Source organism: Marmota marmota, unplaced genomic scaffold (assembly GCF_001458135.2).
Source record: "Marmota marmota marmota unplaced genomic scaffold, marMar, whole genome shotgun sequence".
Lineage (NCBI taxonomy): Eukaryota > Metazoa > Chordata > Mammalia > Rodentia > Sciuridae > Marmota > Marmota marmota.
In genome coordinates this window covers 17,357,065-17,379,318 of record NW_026000221.1, presented here as the reverse complement: position 1 = coordinate 17,379,318, position 22,254 = coordinate 17,357,065, and the positions used below count along the sequence as shown (strand labels likewise).

The 22,254-nt window shown below is 33.9% G+C and overlaps 1 protein-coding gene across 6 annotated transcripts in view; it reads right to left on the bottom strand.

Annotated features, from left to right (window-relative positions):
• Cdh8 (cadherin 8) overlaps positions 1–22,254 on the bottom strand; it is a 356,401-nt gene that overhangs the window by 224,280 nt on the left and 109,867 nt on the right. For all 6 annotated transcript variants that reach the window (XM_015488796.2, XM_048792057.1, XM_015488797.2 and 3 more), the window contains exon 3: positions 12,652–12,946. In XM_015488796.2, coding sequence (XP_015344282.1) covers positions 12,652–12,946 — 295 coding nt within the window. The remainder of the gene's footprint in view (positions 1–12,651; positions 12,947–22,254) is intronic.

Below are 22,254 nucleotides of genomic sequence, written 5' to 3'. Positions count from 1 at the left end.
ATGTGAAACTAAAGTCAAAATTAAACACACATAGCTTAGTACTCTAGTTGATAGAGCTGGTTCTAACAGGGGGCGGAAGCACAATTGTAATAAAATGATTAGGAAAATAGATGCCAGGTGATTTGCCACACAAACCTTTATTTGTCCTTATTTAACTGAGAGCTGGATTGGCAAACATAAACCAGGAACAAAAACAAAAACTATACCTAGCACTCAGATCTTGGTTTCTTTTAACATTGTTTTCCAATGAAAGAAACCAAAGCTTCTTAGAGAAATGGCTTTTCTAGAATTAGCATAATCATTGTTTAAGATAAGCCTGGATCACGCTGCACAATAATGTATGGAAATGCATATATAAATATATAGATAAATAGATATAGAGATATAGCTATATGGATATTCCAAAGGAATATAGGAGCCAACAGAAAGGACTTCTAATAGTCAAAATTGCAAAACTAAGTTAAAATTAAAGTTTTATTGGATTATATCCCAAACATATATTTAAAAACAATCACTGAGTCCATACTGTTGAAGGAGGGGAGGGAGGGAGGAAGAAAGAAAAGAGGAAAGAAAGGAAGAAGAGAAAGAAAGAAGAAAAGAAGAACACATTCTTCATGCAGGAGAAATCCAAATAATTGTCAGTGTGGACCCTTGTGCATCTTTTCTACCACGTTTATGTATTGACCTATGCACTTACCTATGCAAGCAGCTATCTTGCCACATAAATTACTTCATGTTTTCCTCTACATTAAGTTACTGGCAGAAAAGATAAAACTAAGGCAGAAAACTATACATCTGTGATTTCTAATCAATCAAAGAATAAAAGCATTTGGGTCTACCAATTGAAAAGCAATGTCTCATGAATCCATGACTACAATTAAGCCCAAATTTACAGAATTATGTTGCTCATAAACACAGACAGGGTCTACAAAACATCTACTGGTTGGGAGAGGCAAGGTTCTGAGGAAAGCATGCCATACCCTAAAACATATTGAGAAAGGTGCACCATATTCATATTTGATCAATGCTTGAGAATTTCAGACATGTGTTTCAGAGCTGCCCTGGCATGGCAGACAAATGTAAGAAAAAGTTGAACTCTATGAGCTTTTGCTCTAGCCCCTCTTAAGAATTTTATAACGGTTTTATAACAAATGAAGAAAAAACATTCTCATAACAGCATGGGTGCTAATGCTGTTTTACAGAGTTCTAGACACATATATGGCTTGAATAACTTATGAAATATTTGCCCTTTTGTCTCTAGGATCAATAAGTATGATGATCTTAAAATATTAATTTGCATCTAAGGGAAATGAGTTAAAAAAGAGTACAGGATCCTGAGAATGTCTGGATAAAATCCCACCTGATTTCTCAACCTTACATCTGTAATAAAGTTTTTTTTTTCTTCTTGAGTGTTTTGATTTTCCTTGTGATAAGTGCAGATTTACTGATTTGAAAATACTTTTCAGTATTTCAAGTACCAGAACATTACTTGAATAGAAAGCAGTAGGTGTGTTATTTTCCTCTGAGGGGCTCAGAGTGGGCCTGGATAAAATATTAGCCATAGAAAAATTCTCCAAGAAAAGGGAAGTAGGTGCAATTTTCAGAGAGACAAACCAATGTATCTATACATAGCAAGAACCAAAATCTGACTGAAAGGAAGAACTATTTCCAAGGAACATAAAGAGTCAACATTATGATAATCAAATGGAGTTTAATATTGCTCCTAAAAGTAAGCACAGGATATAAAGAAGAAAAAAATAAATAAACAGTAAATAAATACAACTTAAGTGTTAGCTACTGCTGTGTTGTGAATAGCTTGGAAACTAAAGTTTAATTGGTACATACAGGATTGACTAGGTTTCAAAGCATAGGTTCAGATATATCATCGATGTCACTTCTTCACTTAGATATTGTTAATTCTGAGTCCACTCTTTCAGTATGTTCAAATTTTAGGCATTCATATAAATTTTCAAAACATACGTCTATATAATTTTTTATATTAAACAAAAGTAGTAGTAGTATTACAGCTTGTAAAATCGAATGAGGTATTTCATCATATTTTCCTGTGATTTATATTATTCAGATTAGGTTACATTGGTTGGTTACTGAGAATCATCTTTTAGAAAGAATTGCAAAGACCAACTACAGAAGAAACTGTTGAAAACCTCTAGCTTGTGTTGGTCATTGAATCCCAAGTGGCAGTAGGGCAGAGTGTGTTGAAGCAGACTGAAGAATTCTGAAATGTTCACTATTTTCAAAGTGAGTGAAAGCAGTGTTTCTCTAAAATTTATAATAAAGTTCTCTAAGCCATTATATCTATGTTATATCTATATAAATTATATAATTTATATACATATATATATGTATATATATAAATATGTATATTAGGGTTGAGATTTGGATCCAAGAACCTTACAAACTGAAGAGACTGAAATATGAGTTGATCAATGAAATATCCTAAAATAGCCGATGGTATATTATGGACAATACAATGTATGAACTACATTTTTCTATTATCAATGAATTGACTGATAATATGTAACCTTAGAATTGAGGGCCTACATAAAAACTAGTGTTATAGCAAAAACTTGATGAGAGGAACTTCCCCATCACAAAAAATATGCAAATAAACTTGGTTTATATTTCCATCATTGTTCACTAAACATGCTTTCAGTCACCTCTCACAGTTAACTGTCACCAGCTATCCCATTTAGATACTCTGGTAATTTCTAAGCCATTAACTACTTAAAAAGACCTTTTGAAACAAAATCCACATATTGGAATCTTTTGGCTCACATTTATCATAAGATATGTATGTATATGTATATAGACATACATATTATATATGTGTATGTTATATACAATATACATATTATATATTCATTATATATACACATATATACATATATACATATGTATGTATATACACATATATATAATGAATTAAATATGAATATATATATATATATATATATACACACACACACACATTTGTCGGCTATTATACTGTCTTCATTTAATGGAGGTTTAGCTTCTTTATGCAGAAAAGAAATGACAGACTCCTCACCCCATCTTAAAGTTTTGGGTCCACAGCTGTTATTGGCATTCATATCAGGTACAGCAGCTGGATTTCTTTTGAAAGTGTTTATTTCAATCCTCATGATTTCCCGCCCATGTTTTCCTAAAGAATTTCAATTTTGTTCGTCACTCTGAATCAAACCAGACAAAAAATATAATCAAATCCATCAAGATATGTTTTCCCCTTTTTTACTCTGCATCTCTCCTTTAAAAATAGAGAAATGCTACTGAATTCTTCTAAAATCTAGCCTCAAGAGAGCAAAAAATAAAATAAAATAAAATAAAGCTACCACTTCTAAATTATGAAAAAGAAGTATGTTAGGCTTAAGACAGTTTGTCAGTTTGTAACATCCTTTGATCTATTAGCTTATGTAATAAAAATTGTTTCTTTAATAAAAAAGTATAAAAGTGAGTCTCTTTAATTATTACCTTACGTATATTCTATATTTGAAACTAAACTATACTGGGCAAATAACAAGAATAACAAGCTAATCCATGTAAGCTGTAGTCATCACAATTTGCAATTCACTTTTTAGAAATTGCAAATTTCACTAGCTGCAAGCTAAATTAACATGTGGTCTTGCATAAAAACAAAAATCTATTCTCATTAGATATGTGTTTTTAAAGCTTTTGTAGAATAAAATCCCTGCAATATTTCAGGATTCTAAAAGTGTTTCTGTGATCATATACATGTCTAAATTTTCATAAGGGCATATGATATGAATTTTTCAAATTATGATATATTAGTACTTTAAAGACTTCAATAGGAGAAACAGTTTGGCTTTGATTCAAACATATTTAACCTCTCTTTGCATTATGCCTATTTTGAATAGAGAATAGGAAATGTAGCTGTAGATCTTTGGTATACTAAGAGTCAAATAAATGTAGAAAGTGTTCTGTAGTTTCCTGTCCCCAATTCTGACTGCCTTCTGCCTAAGCAGTTAAATCCAAAAGACATTAGGTATGGTTGGCAAGATAGGGGTCCATCTCTTCCTCCAAGGGCAAGTTTGTGGAGGAAGAATGGGACAGCTTACTAACACCAGTATGGGAAGTCAGGTGTGGGGCAGAGGAAACAAGCAGAGATAAATTATGACAGGTCTGAGGAATTGTCTGAGGAATTAATAAATATACAAAGGATAAAATGATTCAGGTTTCTTACTGGTAGAGAAAGAAAAAAAAAGAATGGACCCTGTGGTAACATAGTGGCAAGCTCATGATTTATTAATAGAGAATATATTATGTTCCCAGGGCTGCCATGACAATTTACCACAAACTAGGTTGCTTAAAACAACAGGAATTTATTTTCTCACTCTTTGCCCTCTAAAATCATTGGTGGACAAGCCCATGTTTCCTCTGAAGGGAACTTTCAGGCTATTTCTAGCTGTTGGTGGAACTCTGGCTCCCCTTGGTTTATGGTGCCATAACTCCAGTCCATGCGTCTGTCATCACATGGGCTTCTCTGAGTGTGTCTGTGTCTTTACGTGGCCTTCCTTTAAAGTCTCCAGTCGTTGGATTTAGGATTCAATATAACCCAGTAGGACCTGGACTGGATTAATTATACCTTTTAGACCCTCATTCCAAATAAGACCACTCTCCAAGGTCCTGAATGAACAAGAAATTCTGAGCAACACTATTCAGTCATTTGTGGACAGATAAATATGTGTGTGCATGTGTGTAGGCACATACTTCCATCCATTCTTTACCTTTGCCCTGTCCACTGAGCCACTGAGAGATTTGGGGAACAATGGCACCCTAATAGCAATGACTAAAACTAATACTGGTCTTTGGTGTGTATATGCAATTCTTTTTAAGTGGAACTAGGTTTCTTTGTATAAGTACACTATAATAGGACTGGGATAAAATGATACAAAATGACACTTTAAACACTTTGTTGGACCAGAAGATAAAAATGCCACCTAAGAATAACAGAGGCATGTCACTAAGACACAGAATTAGCTTCACGGCCATATCATGGCCAAGTTGGAGATAATCTGAATAGCAGGATAATAATTCTAATTATAACTGATTGCATAAAACAGAAATCTAAAATTCCAAAACAATATGAATAAGTACACAAGCAAATAAATAGGAGTATAAGAACTTTTTCTCTATAGGAGAATGAAAATCAATAAATGTGTATGGAATTGTAGAATTGAGAAAACTACCATTTCCAGTTCTCATATTAATAATTAACTCTGCCAAGAAAATTCAATGGATGTTAAAATTTAGGGTTCATATTTTGATGCTGAATTAAATATTTATGAAGGCTCAAAGTGTCTTCCCATAAAGTATTAAGTACAAAGAGAATAAAAGAATAATTTTACAAGAGAGACAAATGGCAGATACCTCCTTAATGAAGTGATCAAAGTTCTTGTCACCAATCATGGAATATATCAAAATCTCATGCATTTAATACAAATCCTTTAGTAATGTCCAAAATGTGCATTCTGAATCTAATCCCAATCTATACATCTAAGGAATTCTATAAAACAATGTTTCTGTAATTGTTGAGCATAAAGCATAAAGTCATGACAAGGAAGAAAAGACTAAAGAACTTTCCAGGCTGAAAGAGTCTAATGCATATGGGATCCTGAATAGGATGGATTTTTATCATAAAACGATATTATTAGGACAACTGTAGAGATTTGTAATACTTAATAGCAATGATGTGTCCATATAAATGTCCTGATTTGAATGGTTATACTGTGCTTGTGTAGGAAAATATCCATATGGGGAGAAATTATTGAAAATTTTGGGGCAAAATGTCTGAAACTTACTTTCCAACAATTCAGAAAAGATATATGACCTATGTTGGTCACTTTTCACTAAGAATTAATTTATTCCAAATCAAAGATAACAGAAAACACAAAAGAAATAGTATGTATTTTATATGGATCTCCCTCCAAAAAAAAAGGATTTGAGAATCAGCACCCTAAAAGGGCACATTTACAAAGAAAAGGCATAATGTTAATGCTAAGAGAAGACAAAAGAATATGAATAACACATAGCCACCATTTCTCAAGAGGAAAATGTCTAAAAGATTTAATAATTGTAACATTTTTTTCTTTGGGCTGAGTCATTGTTCAAGGAGAGTGAGTGAGCTTGTGTATTGTGTACTGACTTCCATTACCTTTTTGCTGATAGATTTTGGAAAGCAGTGATATTTGCCTCTATAAAATGCATACTTACTAAGTCATTCCCTAACCTTCTTCCAATATTTCAATTAATATTTTGGGGTGGAGAGTGCATCCTCTTTCCACATTCACCACCAGAAAGCCCAGAGTCAATTCAACTTACTGTCTTTTGCCTTTATCTTAAATACATTAGCAGCACTTTGCCCCAGCTATTCACCACATGGCTCTTAATTAATTTTTATTGTTACTTGAATTTCTATTTGATGTATTGTTCTTACATTTTTAAAGTTCTTGTATTTTTATCTTGAAAATTGCAAAATATCTCACTCAAACTTCTTCTGCAACTCTAACCTCAGTTCTTCAATTTAATTTGCAAAGTAGGCTGACCTCAAAAGCTCTCCCACCTTGAAAAACATTAACTGTTATAAATATGCAGCAGAATCATTGTGCTCATATAAACAAAATTCTCTAGAGATATTATCAAAGATCAGTAGAGCATACTGGTTAAACCCATGGGAGGTAGAACCAGATGTCTGGACTTAAATCCCAGTTCTTCTACTTCATGTCTGGCTTTATATTAGCTATTATTTCCCCCATTTTTGTAATTAAAAATCATGAGGAATAGGGAAACTAATATTTCTCTTAAAGTCAAAACATTGTAAGTATATTAGAAGTATTTAACAGAGCTTCTCTCTAACAGTAACTTTGCATACATATTGATCATCATTAGAGGAGTCCAAATTGCCAAGAAAACTAGGAAAATCTTTTGTGTCATGTTCTACATGACATGAACACAATGCTGCACAATGCTTAGCAACTTAAGCACCACTTACTATCACATCTCTTGACCCCACATTCACTAATATGCCATTTTGAATAAAATAATGCCAATTCTATTATGTGGATTTGTGAAACGGAAAGGTAAGTCTTATTAAATCACTTTTTTTTTCACTGACCAAAACATTCATATCATACAAAACACTAGTAGAACCAAATCACAAAAGAAACTAATATTTATTGGGCATCTATTTTAGGCCAAGTGGTTAGTACTTTTGAAATAAGATCATTAAATTTTTCCAAACACACTTCCACGTAGGGATTATTGCATGTACTACACAGGTAATGTGACGTTGAGATGGAGTTTGTTGCTTACAAAAGTGGAAGTCATATTTGGAGTTAAATAATCTGAGAACCAATTTCAAAGTCAAATAGAAAGTTCATTATATCCCAACCTAGGTTCAGTTAAACAATGCAGTTGGGGTTAAAACATCCCTCACAATCACACAATAACATTAAAAATACATAAACTGTTTGAAACAATAAGTGTGGGCAAATTTCCACTGAAAAACCAACTTTAGCATTGCTAGTTTGGTATCCACAGTTACAATCAGACAAGCTCACATGTCTTTCTTTATGCAGTATTGCTGTAAAAGTGAATTCTCATCAACTTCTGAAATTCACAGTAGAATATAAAAGAACCATGTCTCCTGCTTCCAAATAAGATATTTCTAAATTAATTTGGCTGCCATTTGGGCAAATGTATATGTGTGTTTTGTCTTGACAGCTTGTCAACTAGAAGACAGTTCTTGAACATCATATGCATTTCAATTTAATATTGGTAAATTTCTCAATTAGAATTTTATTTTTCACTTTCTGCACAATGAATTCCCTCAGTCCTGGCTGGCATTCCTCAGGGCATACAGGTGCAGGTGCTGGCATTTCTGCAGTAGCAAAGGAAGAAAAATGAAAGAAGGAAAGAGGGGAGGGAAGAAACAGGCTGAGAGAGAACAGTGGTGATGGGGAGAGGAAGGAGATAGTAGTTGACCTTCATCATGATATTCACCTTGATGAGAAATGAAGGGAATAATTCACACTTGACAATAAAATAGTGCAGCTGCCTCTGCTCCCTTTAACCAGAGAGGCTGGAGTCAAAGAGAAACCAGACACCCAGGGCTTAAAATCAATACATAAGGGAAGGTACGAAGGTAAGATGGGGAACAGATTAATAAAAATAATTTCAAAAGCCATAACAACAACCAATTATGGAACACTTATTTACTTTATGGCATTCCTTTACCTTGTGTTTTATCATGCAATCCTCACACAGTGAAAGCAGGATAGAAATTATTGTCCTTGCATTACAGCTAAGGAAAATAGGAAGTAATTTCACCTTCCTGATCTCAAAGTCAACCTGATAATCAGGGAAGGAGTCAGGATTCAAATTCTTTTCTTGCAACTTAAATGGATTCTATGTAGGTTTTCGAAGACATGTTAAAGACAAAGCATTTAACGCATGTGTGTGTGTGTGTGTGTGTGTGTGTGTGTGTGTATACACATTGCATTCTGTAGCTAATAATCTTTAAAGACCTTTTCTTAGCTGAAAATGGTCTTAATGTTTGTGGAAGTTTCTGAGGTTTTCTGTCTCAACAAATCTATCAGGAACATGACTTAGATGCACAGAAAAGGCAGCCTCTAGCACATTCATAGCCAACAGAGTTGGCATTAAGATGGATAAATCATAAAAATGAAGTAAAAATAAGAGCTTCCCTGTTCACCGTTTACCAGTAATTAATATAAAGTGTGTTGGGGCTAGAGGCTGTAGTTCAGTGGTAAAGTACTTACCTAGCTTGCATGAAGTTGTGAGTTCAATCCCCAGCACCAAAAAAAAAAAAAAAAAGAATTTTTAAAAAAGGTAATGTGTGCTGCATGCACTGGAGGTGCCAGTAATTTTTTAAAACACTTTTATTGAAATCTTAATAAGAAGAGGACTTATGGCAATTTGTAAATCAATGGATGTGTAACTGATGTGATTCTGCAATCTGTGTATGGGGTGAAGGTGGGAGTTCATAACCCACTTGAATCAAAGTGTCGAATATGATATGTCAAGAAATTTGTAATGTTTTGAACAACCCACAATAAAAAATTAAAAAAAAAAAAAGAAGAGGACTTAGGCAAGTTCTCTGACCTAAATGAATAGACCAAAACAAAAAGACAAAAAGAAATGTTACATAATGTTTCTCAGCTCCTTTTTGCCATGTCAGAATACAAAAGGAGTTTCGAAGATGGAAATTTTTGTTCTGGTGTGTGTGTGTGTGTTTGTCTTTTTTTTTTTTTTTTTTTGGTGGAGGTGCTGATGGTGGAGAGGTAAAGTCTTGCTAGGAAGTTATGTTTCCCTAAAAATGTGTCAATTCAGCTAGCCATAGAGAAACAACTCCATTCTGAGGAGATGAAAAATAAATAAAAATAGAATTCCTTGCATAAGAGATAGATAAAGTAGAGTCTTGGAAGGAGAAATATATGGGTAAAATATGAAGACCTGAAATCACTTCTTATTTGCTGCTGCAATGGTTATATATCTACCAAGGTTATATTGTCGATAGGTAAGAAGAAAGAGAATAAATGAAACAAAGCCATCCAAAGTCCTTCTGGCTAAGGAGCCTGAGAATTATTTTTCTATGAAAACAAACACAACAGAATTTAAGGGAGTTTTTGTTTATTTTCCAGCATAAATACATAGATTACTGAAGAAGGAACCAATTCAGAATCAAGGATACTCTTTGGTAGGTTACTGAGATAATCCAGAGGAAGGCATTGCAGTCTAATCTAGAAAGACGATCATAAGAGTGAAATGAGATGATGTGTTCAGATTGCACAGCAGTCAGGAAGGAGTAGATTAGTGACTCAATAGGTGAGGTGAGGCTGAGGCTCAAAGGGGGAGAGAAGGTTCAGCATATTGTACCTTTTGTACAGAGGATTTTGGAGTATATTGGGATCAGTGATAAAGTCAGAGGAATTAGGAAGCACAAAAAATAATTTCATAAAAAGAAGTAATAGGGTTTGATTTTTAATATGGAGTTCAAGCTGTCCTTGGGACATTCAGGTGAAAATGTTCAGGAAGCAATTGATAACAGGGTTCCTGGCCTAAGAAGGCAGACGGGGCAGGGGATATGATTTTAAAACCATTCAGATGGAACAAATATCCAAAGACATGAACTAACCAAGGGAGATAATGGAGGAAAGGAGAGAAGAAGGGAGGGAAAAGGAAAAGAAACTGGAGGCAGACAGGGAGAAAGAGAAGAGAAAAAAGGAGAGAGAAAGGAATAAAAAGAAGGAACTGGAACCACCATTTGACCCAGCTGTCCCTCTCCTCAGTCTATACCCAAAGGACTTAAAAACAGCATACTTACAGGGACACAGCCACATCAATGTTTATAGCAGCACAATTCACAATAGCTAAATTGTGGAACCAACCTAGATGCCCTTCAATAGATGAATGGATTTTAAAAAGTGGCATTTATATACAATGGAATATTACTCAGCAATAAAAGAGAATAAAATCATGGCATTTGCAGGTAAATGGATGGTGTTGGAGAAAATAATGTTAAGTGAAGTTACACAATCCCCCCCCAAAAAATGCCGAATGTTTTCTTTAAGGAGGCTGATTCATAGTGGGATAGGGAGCAGGAGCATGGGAGGAATAGATAAACTCTAGATAGGGCAAAGGGGTGAGAGGGAAAGGGAGCGGGCATGGGGTAATTAATGATGGTGGAATGTGATGATCATTACTATCCAAAGCACATGTTTGAACACACGAATTGGTGTGAATATACTATGTAAACAACCAGAGATGAAAAATTGTGCTCTATATGTATAATAAGAATTGTAATGCATTCTGCTGTCATATATAAATAAAAGATTACATAAAAAAGAAGAAGGAAGTAGAGGAACAAAGTAATCCTAAGCATTAAGTGACAAAATAAGGGAATGATGTATAGAGCAGATAAAGGAGTGGTAACATCACACTGAATTGCTAAAATATCTTAAAATGTTGAGACTACATTGAGAAGGCAAATAAATTCTTTTTATACATGATAATGGGCACCAAAATCTATTCTTGAATATCACAATCAATACTTTGCCTTTATTTGTATCTATAGTAAAGGTGCTGTCGAGGGCCAGGCATGGTGGTGCACACCTGTAATCTCAGTGGCTCAGGAGGCTGAGGCAGGAGGACTGCAAAATTCAAAGCCAGCCTCAGCAACAAGCCCCTGTACACAACTCAGTGAGATCTTATCTCTAAATCAAATATAAAAAAAGAGTTGGAGATGTGACTCAGTAGTTAAACATTTATGAAGTTCAATTCCTGGTACTAAGAAAAAAATAATAAAAAAAGAGATGCTGTTGAGAATACTTTATCATATATTTCTTCCAGGTGTTAATATCTGCAAGTGGATAGTTTTCCTGGGTAGTTTGACCTCACTATATAGAACCTGGGCACATGGTTCTTGATCAGGTTTTTCTCTGAGGATTTATTTGATACCAAATTAGGGATTTGAAATAATGACTGTACATGTCTGCATGTACCTAGTTCTGGCCTTTAGTTATTCTCTACTTGGGATTTTTATTTGTCTAATCATAATCACCACCTAATCCATAATACATCCTTAAATACAATTTGAAACAAACTTGGATACAGATTGCATTACAAAAATGACTTTGGTGATTTTGCCTCATGTCTACTATTTTTTGTTAGACAAAGAAGGCTCAAAACTCCCTCCTTTGAAAGTACATGTATGAAGACACAAATTGTTATGAATATACTTTGAATACAACCAGAGATATGAAAAATTGTACTCTATATGTGTAATAAGAATTTTAATGCATTCTGCTGTCACATATAAATAAAAAAATTAATTTAAAAATATCCCTCCTTTCATTGTACAAGTCTGAGCTTTGAGGGTAACTGCATCAAGGCTGAAGTTTGGGAATAAATAATATATACAAATTAGGATGTAAAAGCTTAAAATTATCTTTTGAAATATATATTGATCTGTACAAAAGGTAATAAATGCATCCATGGCTCAGAAAATGTGAGATTTTTCATTGGTGGTAGTCATGGCTCCTAAAATCATTCTGTTAAGAGCTGGCCACAAAAAATAAGTCTCACTGGCAACAGTGACTGCCTAATTCACTGTAGACTCGACCCACCAGCTCAAGTCAATATCTGGCTGACTACAGATCTAGAAGGTTTCCTATTTCTCTATGCACTGCATCTGCATGTGAATAAACACAAACAAATAATTAAACATGAAGCAAATATCAATAGGATTAGCTTGGCATGTTGGAACAAATCTTGATAAATCCGCCTCAGTAACAATACTCCAACTACAAGTCTATGAGAGGAATACAAATTCAGCCTATTGAAATATTGTCCTGTAAGGAGAGATATTTTAATAAAACTGCTCCTCAGTCAGTTCCTATTACTAAGGGACTAAAGCTATTGAGCTGCGGAACTTAGGCCAAAAAAGGGGATTTGGAAATGCAAATTAGAGATAAGAAGGTAATAAATGTCTTTTATTTCGCATCACACCATCCCAGATGCCAGGAGCTATTTTAAAGATGACTCTTAATAGTTCTGTGAAATTGGAAGCATACATACCCAGAATGGACATCTCTGGCACTGTAGCATGATAGGGTCCATTAAGAAACTCAGGTGCATTGTCGTTGATGTCTTGAACTTTAATAATAAATTCAGAAGGAGGCTCAAGAGGTTTGTTCGTCTCCCAGTCCACTGCCTGAGCTGTTAGGGTGTACTCAGCCTTTTCCTCTCGGTCAAGTCTCTTTATGGCATGGATATCTCCAGTAACATCATTTATTTGAAAGATTGTCCCAGCTCCATCACCTGAGAGGATATACTTGATTTTTTTACTTCCAGGATCCAGGTCTGTGTGTAGCTAAAAATGAAAAGTGAAGTTAGTAATGGAGCCATCTACAAAGTCACTTTTTATTTAATTCCTGCTCATATATCAAATTGGTTCTTTTGAAAAGCAACCTCACCAATTTTTGCTAAGGGTGGCTGTACAAATAGTCAATACACTTGTAAGGTATCAATCAGAAATAAAACATAGCAAACTTCATCTAAATAGGTTAGAAAAGGTTTTCTAAGGTGTTCTGACCTGTTTAATATACATTCAAACACATGCAGAGGGATAAAAAGGTCCAGACGAAAGTACAAAAATGTATGTATTCTTTTTTATTTTTGAATAGTCATTGAATGTTATTTTTATTAGCTACTTTTTATGAATCACTGAGTGATGAGAACTATGTGGATTACTTTTCATAATATCATTTCCTAAATTTTACAAAACTTGAGTTAATATTTCGTATAAAATAAGAGAACACTGACATACAACAGGGCAAGTCATCAGCTATCCAAGTTTCACACCAATGTATTCGAACATGGTAGTGCCAGTTTGACACACATTTGTCTGCTCTATTTATATAAACACAAACAATTCTAAGAACTTGAATTATATTAAAAACTACTGGCTTTTGTTAGACTTTGTTTTCTTTAATAATTCTTACAATTTACAGGATTTTCTTATAGGAAAATCATTTCTGTTTTATAGAGAAGAGCACTAAGGCCCAAATATGGGAGCATATTTTCCAAACTGGAATTCTCTGGGAAAAAAGACTTAAGAGGAATCAAAATACATCTCAAGTTATGTCATAATTTTTTTTTACTGGATAAATATTTATTGAGTTTATGTTAGCAGGCAAGTACTCTGCCTAAGACAGGTGCAGGTAAGTATGGGGGAAAAACAGAATCTCTGGTTTTAAAATCCTTACAGTTTGCTCTCAAGAGAGAGACAGGAAAATTCTAATATGTAGTTTCTCCCTTATATCATTTGACTCCTGTTTAAAAAAAATAAAAAAGCACCAAAATAAAGGAAGAAAATATATGACTTTTGGGTTGCATTTTTTAAAAAAAATTAATTTATTGAATTCGAGCTTCAAAATGTTGCTTAAGCACACATATTTCTCATTTAACTCAGTTACCTAACTGCCAATACAGTTCCAAATATTGCACCTTGAGATTTCTATTTTCTTTCTTTTTTTTTTTGAGATTTCAAATATTAGCTTAAAAAAATACTGTCTTGTGTGGAAAAAAAAAGAAACTCCTAGAAATTCAAAAGACATTGATCTTTCCCAGGAATCCCTTTTATTCATAACTGGCTCTATTGCTTTCCTCACTAATTTGAATTGTATTTAGTGCTTCAATAAGTGAAAAGAAAGGGTTATAAAAAAGACATAAAAGAGCAACAAAGAATCCAAATGCATCTCGATTTCCTACTTTACTTTTGAATATTTTAAAAAGTTAGAGCATAAGATTCCATCAAATATTTATTGAATCTCAAAGTGTATCCCTTTCATTTATTGTATTAAATTTATGAACAAGAACAAATATTGAAATGCCACTTTATCTTAATGAATGTGGGATTATAATTCATTAATGTGATATTAATCCTAATTTATGATCATTTTAATTTATGTGCATTTTAACATTTCCATTAGCATTTTTATTAAAAAAAGGAAATTTGAATAATATATCATTCATGGAAACTTCCACTAATGTACAAGCCATTTTTGGAACACGAGATATTGGAATGTGTCATTCTTGTCCACAAATTTTTGCTAATTAACAAATAAGCCATTCAAATTGGTCTTATTGTTACTTGTTTGTACCATGTTTTCTTTCTAAATACCAATAACCTCTGATTAGTAAATTGTGTTATAATCTAAGATTTTGATGTTTCTTTGGTTTAAAAATAACTAAAGAGAAAGAATGAAAGCACAAATTTTGGAAAGAATAAAAGACAAAAGTGAGATTCAGTTCTAACTACATGAACTTATTTATACATTTACGAATAAATGCATATTTATTAGAATTTCAGTTTATTTTTTGGCTACAATATACGGAAAAGACATTTACCCTGCACAATTGATCTTAGACTCCGATACTATCCATCTACTTGAAACGTATTAAAACAAGGAAGTGGGCCACATTGAGAGTTTAGTAACTGAAACCATCTTGATTTCAAAACATGTTCTATTCCAAAAACATGTTCAATTCCACATAAACATTTAAAACTACTTGTTGTAATGGAGTAAAAAAAAAACTCTATTGAAAAACAGCTATTATACATACAGTAATCCAAACAAAATTTTTACTTGGTAAATATTGTATGCATCCTCTTCCCCCGCTCACCAGAAACTCATTTTTAACTCATCATGATAAAATCTAGATCTCTAGGCTAATAATAGCTTTGGTAGAGAATATTGCATTTCTGTATTCATTCTTTCATCCTCTCTCTCTCTCTCTCTCTCTCTCTCTCACACACACACACACACACACACACACACAAATTGTTGTTCAGGTAACAGATTTGAAATTACTAAGAAAAGATTATGGGTGTTAAAAAAAATAGCCATACACAGAGACAGCAAAGGCCCATAAGTCTGGCCCTCCAAAGTATTTGAGGTACCTACTTATGGGCTGTTACTTTTGCTGTTTGTTGATCTTCACATTTCTGACAGACCTGCTCACTTCAATGCAGCAACATTGTCACTGTCAGTTTACCCCATGCAAGGACTCTCTCTCTCTCTCTCTCTCTCTCTCTCTCTCTCGTTCTCGCTCTCTCTTTCTCTCTGTGAGAGTGTGAAGCCAAATACACCCCAAGGCTTGGAATGTTCACACACTGCACATCATCTGGAGAGTGAGCTCTGTCTCTCCCAAAGGATGCCTCTGCTAATTAGATAGAGCAGCCTAAGACCATGAGCACATCATCCTAGATAGGGGAGAACCCTTGGGCTGGCTGTGGTACCAGAAGACCTCATCTATTCCTTAGTAAGCAAGTAAAGAGCACTCCTTGTCCTTCTATAATCTTAGGGGTTTTGGTTCAGTATCAAGCAACTTGACATGATCTCTGTTCTCAAAGACACATAGTTTTATGAGAAAGAAATACAAATAGAAATTTTAGGGGATGTATAGTTATGCTGCTGGTGATTATGTATTGACTAATGTCTGGTAAACATTTTGTATATACATATATGTATTCTCATAATAATACTGAGACCATTTCCCCATTATACCCATGAAATGATTGAGATTCAGAGGTTTTCGCAAAAGAATGCTCTATCAACAAGTAGCATTTTTCTTAAATCAGTGCATTATAATTATACAATGGTGTGCTTTATTATGCCATATATATGGCATATACATATATATAAAACATGATTTGATCGATATTATTCCCTAGTACCTTCCTTTTCCCTCACTTCCTCTCTTTTCCTAATCTGCTTGCTTTATTCTTCTGATCTCTCTTCAATAGTAGTAGTAGTAATAATAATAATAATAATAATAATAATAATAATTGTTATCATTATTAATGAGTGCATTACAATTCTAAAAAGAAGCAATCTTATCAGCACGTTTTAGAGTTCAACATTTAAGTGCATGCCCTAGGAGCTACAACATAGAAAAAACAGGGGCTCTGACAACACATAGAAATTTTACTTAGAAAATGGTTAATAAAGATCTCATTCTAGAGAAACTACAAATGAGGTAAGATGGCACCAGACTATGCAATCGTGAGACCAAGATATAGAATTTGAATTTTCCTATAAAAGAGACACAAGACCATAAAGAGAGAGATTTCAGAAAGGAGCTTGCTAATGACATAATAATGCTTTTTGTTTGTTCTTTTGTTTTTTTTAGTAACATCACAATGGTTGGTAAGTATTTACTAACAAACATCATGGAAGCAAAGAGAAAGAGGAAGTCAGAGAGAAAACTAACACACTAACTTACAAAGCAGTCTCAATTCTGATTGTGTGTGTGTGTGTGTGTGTGTGTGTATTCGTATGTGTGGTACTCAGGGGCACTCTACCACTGAGCCACATCCCCAGCCCCTTTTTTGTATTTTATTTAGAGACATGGTCTCACTGAGTTGTTTAGGACCTTGCCAAGTTGCCAAGGCTAGTTTGAACTCGCGAACCTCCTGTCTCAGCCTCCTGAGTGTCTGGGATTACAGGTGTGCACTAGTGCACCCAGCTCAATTCTGATTCTTAAGTTCAGGCCAGCAGCCGAGACCTGTATGATCAGATGAATTCCCAGCCCCTCTTTCCACTCATTGTAGCCTGGAGGGGCCCAAAGTACCAGATGTGCAATGGTGATCAAAGCCTTTCACACTAAGTCTTCAGTTTCAGAAATCATAGCCGGGCTGCACAAGAATTGAGCTGAATTGCAAGTGTGAGCATCATTACACTCTCATCATCTTCCGCATATTTGCATAACACCTCCCAATTAAAAGACAAGTTTATACTAGAAAAGTCGTAGGAAGATGCATTAGCATTTCATTCTCCTTTGTATTCCCACTGCCTAGTATCATGTTTGTCATATTGTTGGAAGCTCAATAAATATTTGTGCCGTAAAGTGCCTGTAAAGGAAAAGAAGGAAGACACACTTCTCATTTTGTTTTCAAAACAATGATTTGAAGAAGGAATCAAAGACTTTTACAAAAGTTAGACCCAAGGATCTAAACATCTTATATGTGGTAAACACAAAGTTCTCAATTTCTTCAAATTATGTATTCAAATTTAGAAAATAACAACATAGGAACTAAAAAATAGTAGAGGGGCTGATTATTATGGGAAGGATGGACAGATGAATAGATAGATGGATGATGGATAGATAGTAGACAAAAGACAGGTGCAACTTACAATCATATATCACCATTCTCAATCCAAGTAAGAACATACATCCTTCTCATGGTCACACTCTATTTGTCATCACAAAAGCAATCAAACAAACAAAAGCCTTTCCTCCTCTAGCATAGGATTCCCCAGGATACTAAAGTCATCACGCAGCACATTCTAGAGAAGAAGAGGTTACACTCTGAAATTATTTTGATATCGAATTATGATCCAGTTATCAGAGAAGATCAGACTGGGCCATTCTGATCACCCTTTTCACTACAAGGAGATAAGGACTAGGATTGAGTCAATTATCTATAAATGATATAACGCTGGCTTCAGAGCTTATCAAAAAGTTTCACCCATCCAGAAGGACATCATCAAGGAGTCTCTCTAAATTCCTATCTTCTTCTCAAGCAGTATCTAAGTTACCAAGAGAAAATCAGAATTTTTAGAACTCAAAGGGTTAACAGGGATTATGGCAATATAAGTCATTTATTGATCTCATTTTTTTTCATAAATCTGACCTCTTTTGTAGAAGATAGTAAGCTTAGTACTATTAAATCAACCCCAGCCCCAACCACTTATTCTAAATGCTTTAGCATTAAACAAAGCATCATGTGATGGTGGGAGACAGGATGTCACGCTGGACTGTACACTTCATCAAATGTCTCTATGCTGAAATGTTTTACCTAGTACAGTAAAAATGAATGATCCAAATTATGTTTCATTTACTCACTCCAGTCTTAACAAGTTGCAGAAACAAATTCCATCATAAAACTAAACAGCAATAAAAGACCCCAAAATTTAGCTAAGATGGAGTTGAAAATATGTAATTATGCTTATGGCCATATACTTCAGGGAAGTATTTGTTCAGTGAAATAATAGCAGTTTTCAAAGTAATTCTCATGTAAACAACTTACCCCTAATTTAAGAGGTGAAATGTTAAAGAAGGAAAAATATCTTATTAAATGAAAATAACATAGTATGCTGCAGTGGAAATTTTCTGCTTCAGAAAAAAATTATGTACATACACACACACACACAAACTTATATACCCATATATGTATTTTTCCAGTGTTCATAACAAGCAAATTTGTAGTATTCTTACAACTCAGTCGTGTGTGCTTTGTAGTCTGTGTCAGTTACTGGTGTGAATATGGAACATCTGGGACCTGGTCATGGGGACAGGTGACCAGAGAAATAGAAAATTGGAAGTGAGTCTAAATGAGCTGCTGTTTTTGACTGCTGACACTTGAAAATATGGTCAGAAAGAGGAAGGCATTGCTTGCCATTTTTTTAAAATGGCTAATCTCTACAAAAGCAGGCCTTCTATGTGTGTTATTTGCACTCTACTTAACAATAAGCATCGTACTCTCAGCACATGTGAAATGCTCATTAAAGTCTACTTCTTCTATCTTCATGGAAATTACCTCAATGTCCTACACTTTGAAAGTGATTACATATGATGAAATTCTCAGTTTCCTTTAATATATTGATTTTCTCAAGCCCAACAATTAATAAGTGGCTGAATCAGTTATAACCTCTTCAGGTAGATACCTGGTCATGCATTTTAGCATGATTCTATAGTGACTATCAGCAAAATTTAACTAGTTGGTCTGGAGACCTTCTGAATTCCTAAATGAGAAGTAGAAAGAAGAAAGAAGTCTCCCTGGTTGGTCTCTAACTAGCAGTAGATTTAGTATATACATTTAGAAGCCATGTATATAAAGCCACACACCTTAGCTACAATCTCTGAACCAATTATTTCTATAAAAATTTGAAATAGAGTCTACACAGCAACAGAAAGACAGTTTGTCCCACTAATAGAAATGTAAATGGATACTCTGGCAAGAGAGACAGGTAGGCTCTCTCAAAAGACTTCCCAAGCTGACATTCATGACCTTGGCAAATTTGTTACCAGCTTCCTTCTGGATCAGTTTTACAGGTTTGGCAAACAGGATGGGTAAGCCCTATAGCAAATCCATTGCTCTCATGTAGACTCCAATGAGTCACAACTCTAAGATTTGTTTTAAAAAGAATTGAAAAGCAATGTATCAACTTTAAAGAGCATTTCTAGTAATCAAAAATACTTACGATGATGAGCAAATAATAATAATAATAATAATAATAATAATAATAATTAAAGGCCCACGTACAGTGAAGGCAAATCATTAATACTGATGGAATTCAGAAAAAAAGGGATTTAGAAGAATCAATTTTGTAATGATGTCAGATAATAATATTACTTAATGTGCTCCATTTGATTTAAACTGTCTTAAAATACTCCAGGAAGTCTCAAATTTTATATACTCAAACTTTCTCTTTCCATTCCCATGCAGGGGTGGGTTATAATATTTAACCAAAGAACTATAGAGGGGAAAAAAAGGAGTACACTCTCCTTCTCGGAAACATCTTTATTAATATCTGTCTGTCTATCTATCTATTTACATATATATGCTGATAACATTTTAGTTAAGATACTAAATCATATAGACTTGAAAGTCAGTGTGTTTCTCTACAGCAACCAAAGATTTAAAGAATTTATAGCTCAGATTAAGAGACCTAGAATAAGAGCCTGAAAAGAAATAGAATTAAATTGAAACAAGCTACAAGTTGTTGAGGAATTCACTTAACCTATTCAAGATTCAGTTTCTCTAGTTAAAAATGTTTTAATAATAATACGTAGCCTTAAAGTTTTGTAATATAATGCTGTTAAGGGTATGATATATTCTAGTAACTAAGATACTCAAATAAAATTCTCTATAAGATACTCTCTTGTGGATTAAGTTTAGGAAATATAATGATGTGTTTTTCCCTCCCTGGAACTGTTTGCCAAGAAAAATATATTTAACCACAAATTCTGAGACAAAATTCAATAGATAGTATATATATTCAGAGTAAAGATAAGAATGCAACATTTTGAGTTAAATATTCTGAGTTCAACATTTTGCTCCCATTGGACAAATGACATAATAATTGAATACTTGACAAACATTCACACTTGCAATAAGCAATAATAGTAGATATATTTAGAAGTGTTTATTTATTGTTTCTGCATATTTATAAGCATTGATGTGAGAGTGAGTGGTCCATATGCATTTAGTCAGTGAATAAATGCTTTAGTGGGTAAGAGGGGACAAAGAATAATAATGGACCAATTACTGAAAAGAAATTTGTGAGAATGGATTATGTAGTAGATGAATGGTATGTATGTATGTATGTATGAATAGATGTATGTTTGTATGTGTCAATGGGTGAATGAATGTGTGGATAAATTGCTTGACAAAATAATTAAGAGAAAAAAATAACTAGATGAATGAATTTATTGAAGAAAGAATGCATGGATAAAGGCAATAGTCAATAAAGGGATGTTTGATAATATAATTCTCAGCTACTATTCCATTTATATTCTCAAACACTTTAAATATTTTGAGTTGATGGATGAATCAACAGATGAATTAATAGGTTGGTGAGTGGCTAGGCTGGAAGGACCACAAAGTTTCTCACTAAAAAGTAGATCTGGGGAAAACATAGCAAATCATTCTATCTCAGAGCACTATTCCCCATCTTACACTAAAGCAAACTTAATCATTGTAAATTCAATTATGAATTTTAGGAGATCCTTACATGAAGGTCTTCATGCATATTCAGTTTTCAACAAACATCTTTTTTAAATTTCGTGAACATCTCCTATGTGTATATGGAGAGAGGGGGAGATAAAAAGATAGATGATAGAGATTAACATATCTACCCATCCCCCCAGGGGAGGGGAGAGTTATAAGCCAAATAAACACCCAATATAGTAACACAGGAGGTAAATAACAAGGATGAAGACACTCAGAATTATCAGCCAAACAAAAGAAGATGATTTAAGAAGGTATTTGGATATATAAACAGATATAACAAAGCAAGTCACAGTGGAACATCCAGTTTTACTGTTGAAGAGTGGGAAAGGCTGAGAGAAGTTTTCATCAATGTTCTTTATTTTCAAAGAACTTGACTACCAGAGTTCTAATAGAAGTTGAAAATATGAGATATATTTCTGATATAGAAATCATAGTCACTTGATAAATAGTATGCATCTTATTATTCAAATAAGTAAGTAGATCACAGTGGGAAAGAACATAGTGGATAAATAGAAGTCATCAACTTGTTCTGAAATTCTATATTGGTAGTAAGGGAGTGTGTGTGGGGGGGTAATCAAAATGCCATAAACTCAGAAGAAAATTACAATTGAGATTTAAAAAGAAATACAGCTGGGTGTGGTAGCACACACCTGTAATCCCAGTGGCTCTGAAGCCTGAGGCAGAAGGATCCTGAGATCAAAGCCAGCCTCAGCAATGGTGATGTACTAAGCAACTCAGTGAGATCCTGTCTCTAGTAAAATATAAAATTGGGGTGGGGATTGGCTCAGTGATTTAGTGACGTGAGTTCAATCCCTGGTATCCAAAAAAAAAAAAAAAAAAAAAAAAAAAAAAAAAAAAAAAAAAAAAAAAAAAAAAAA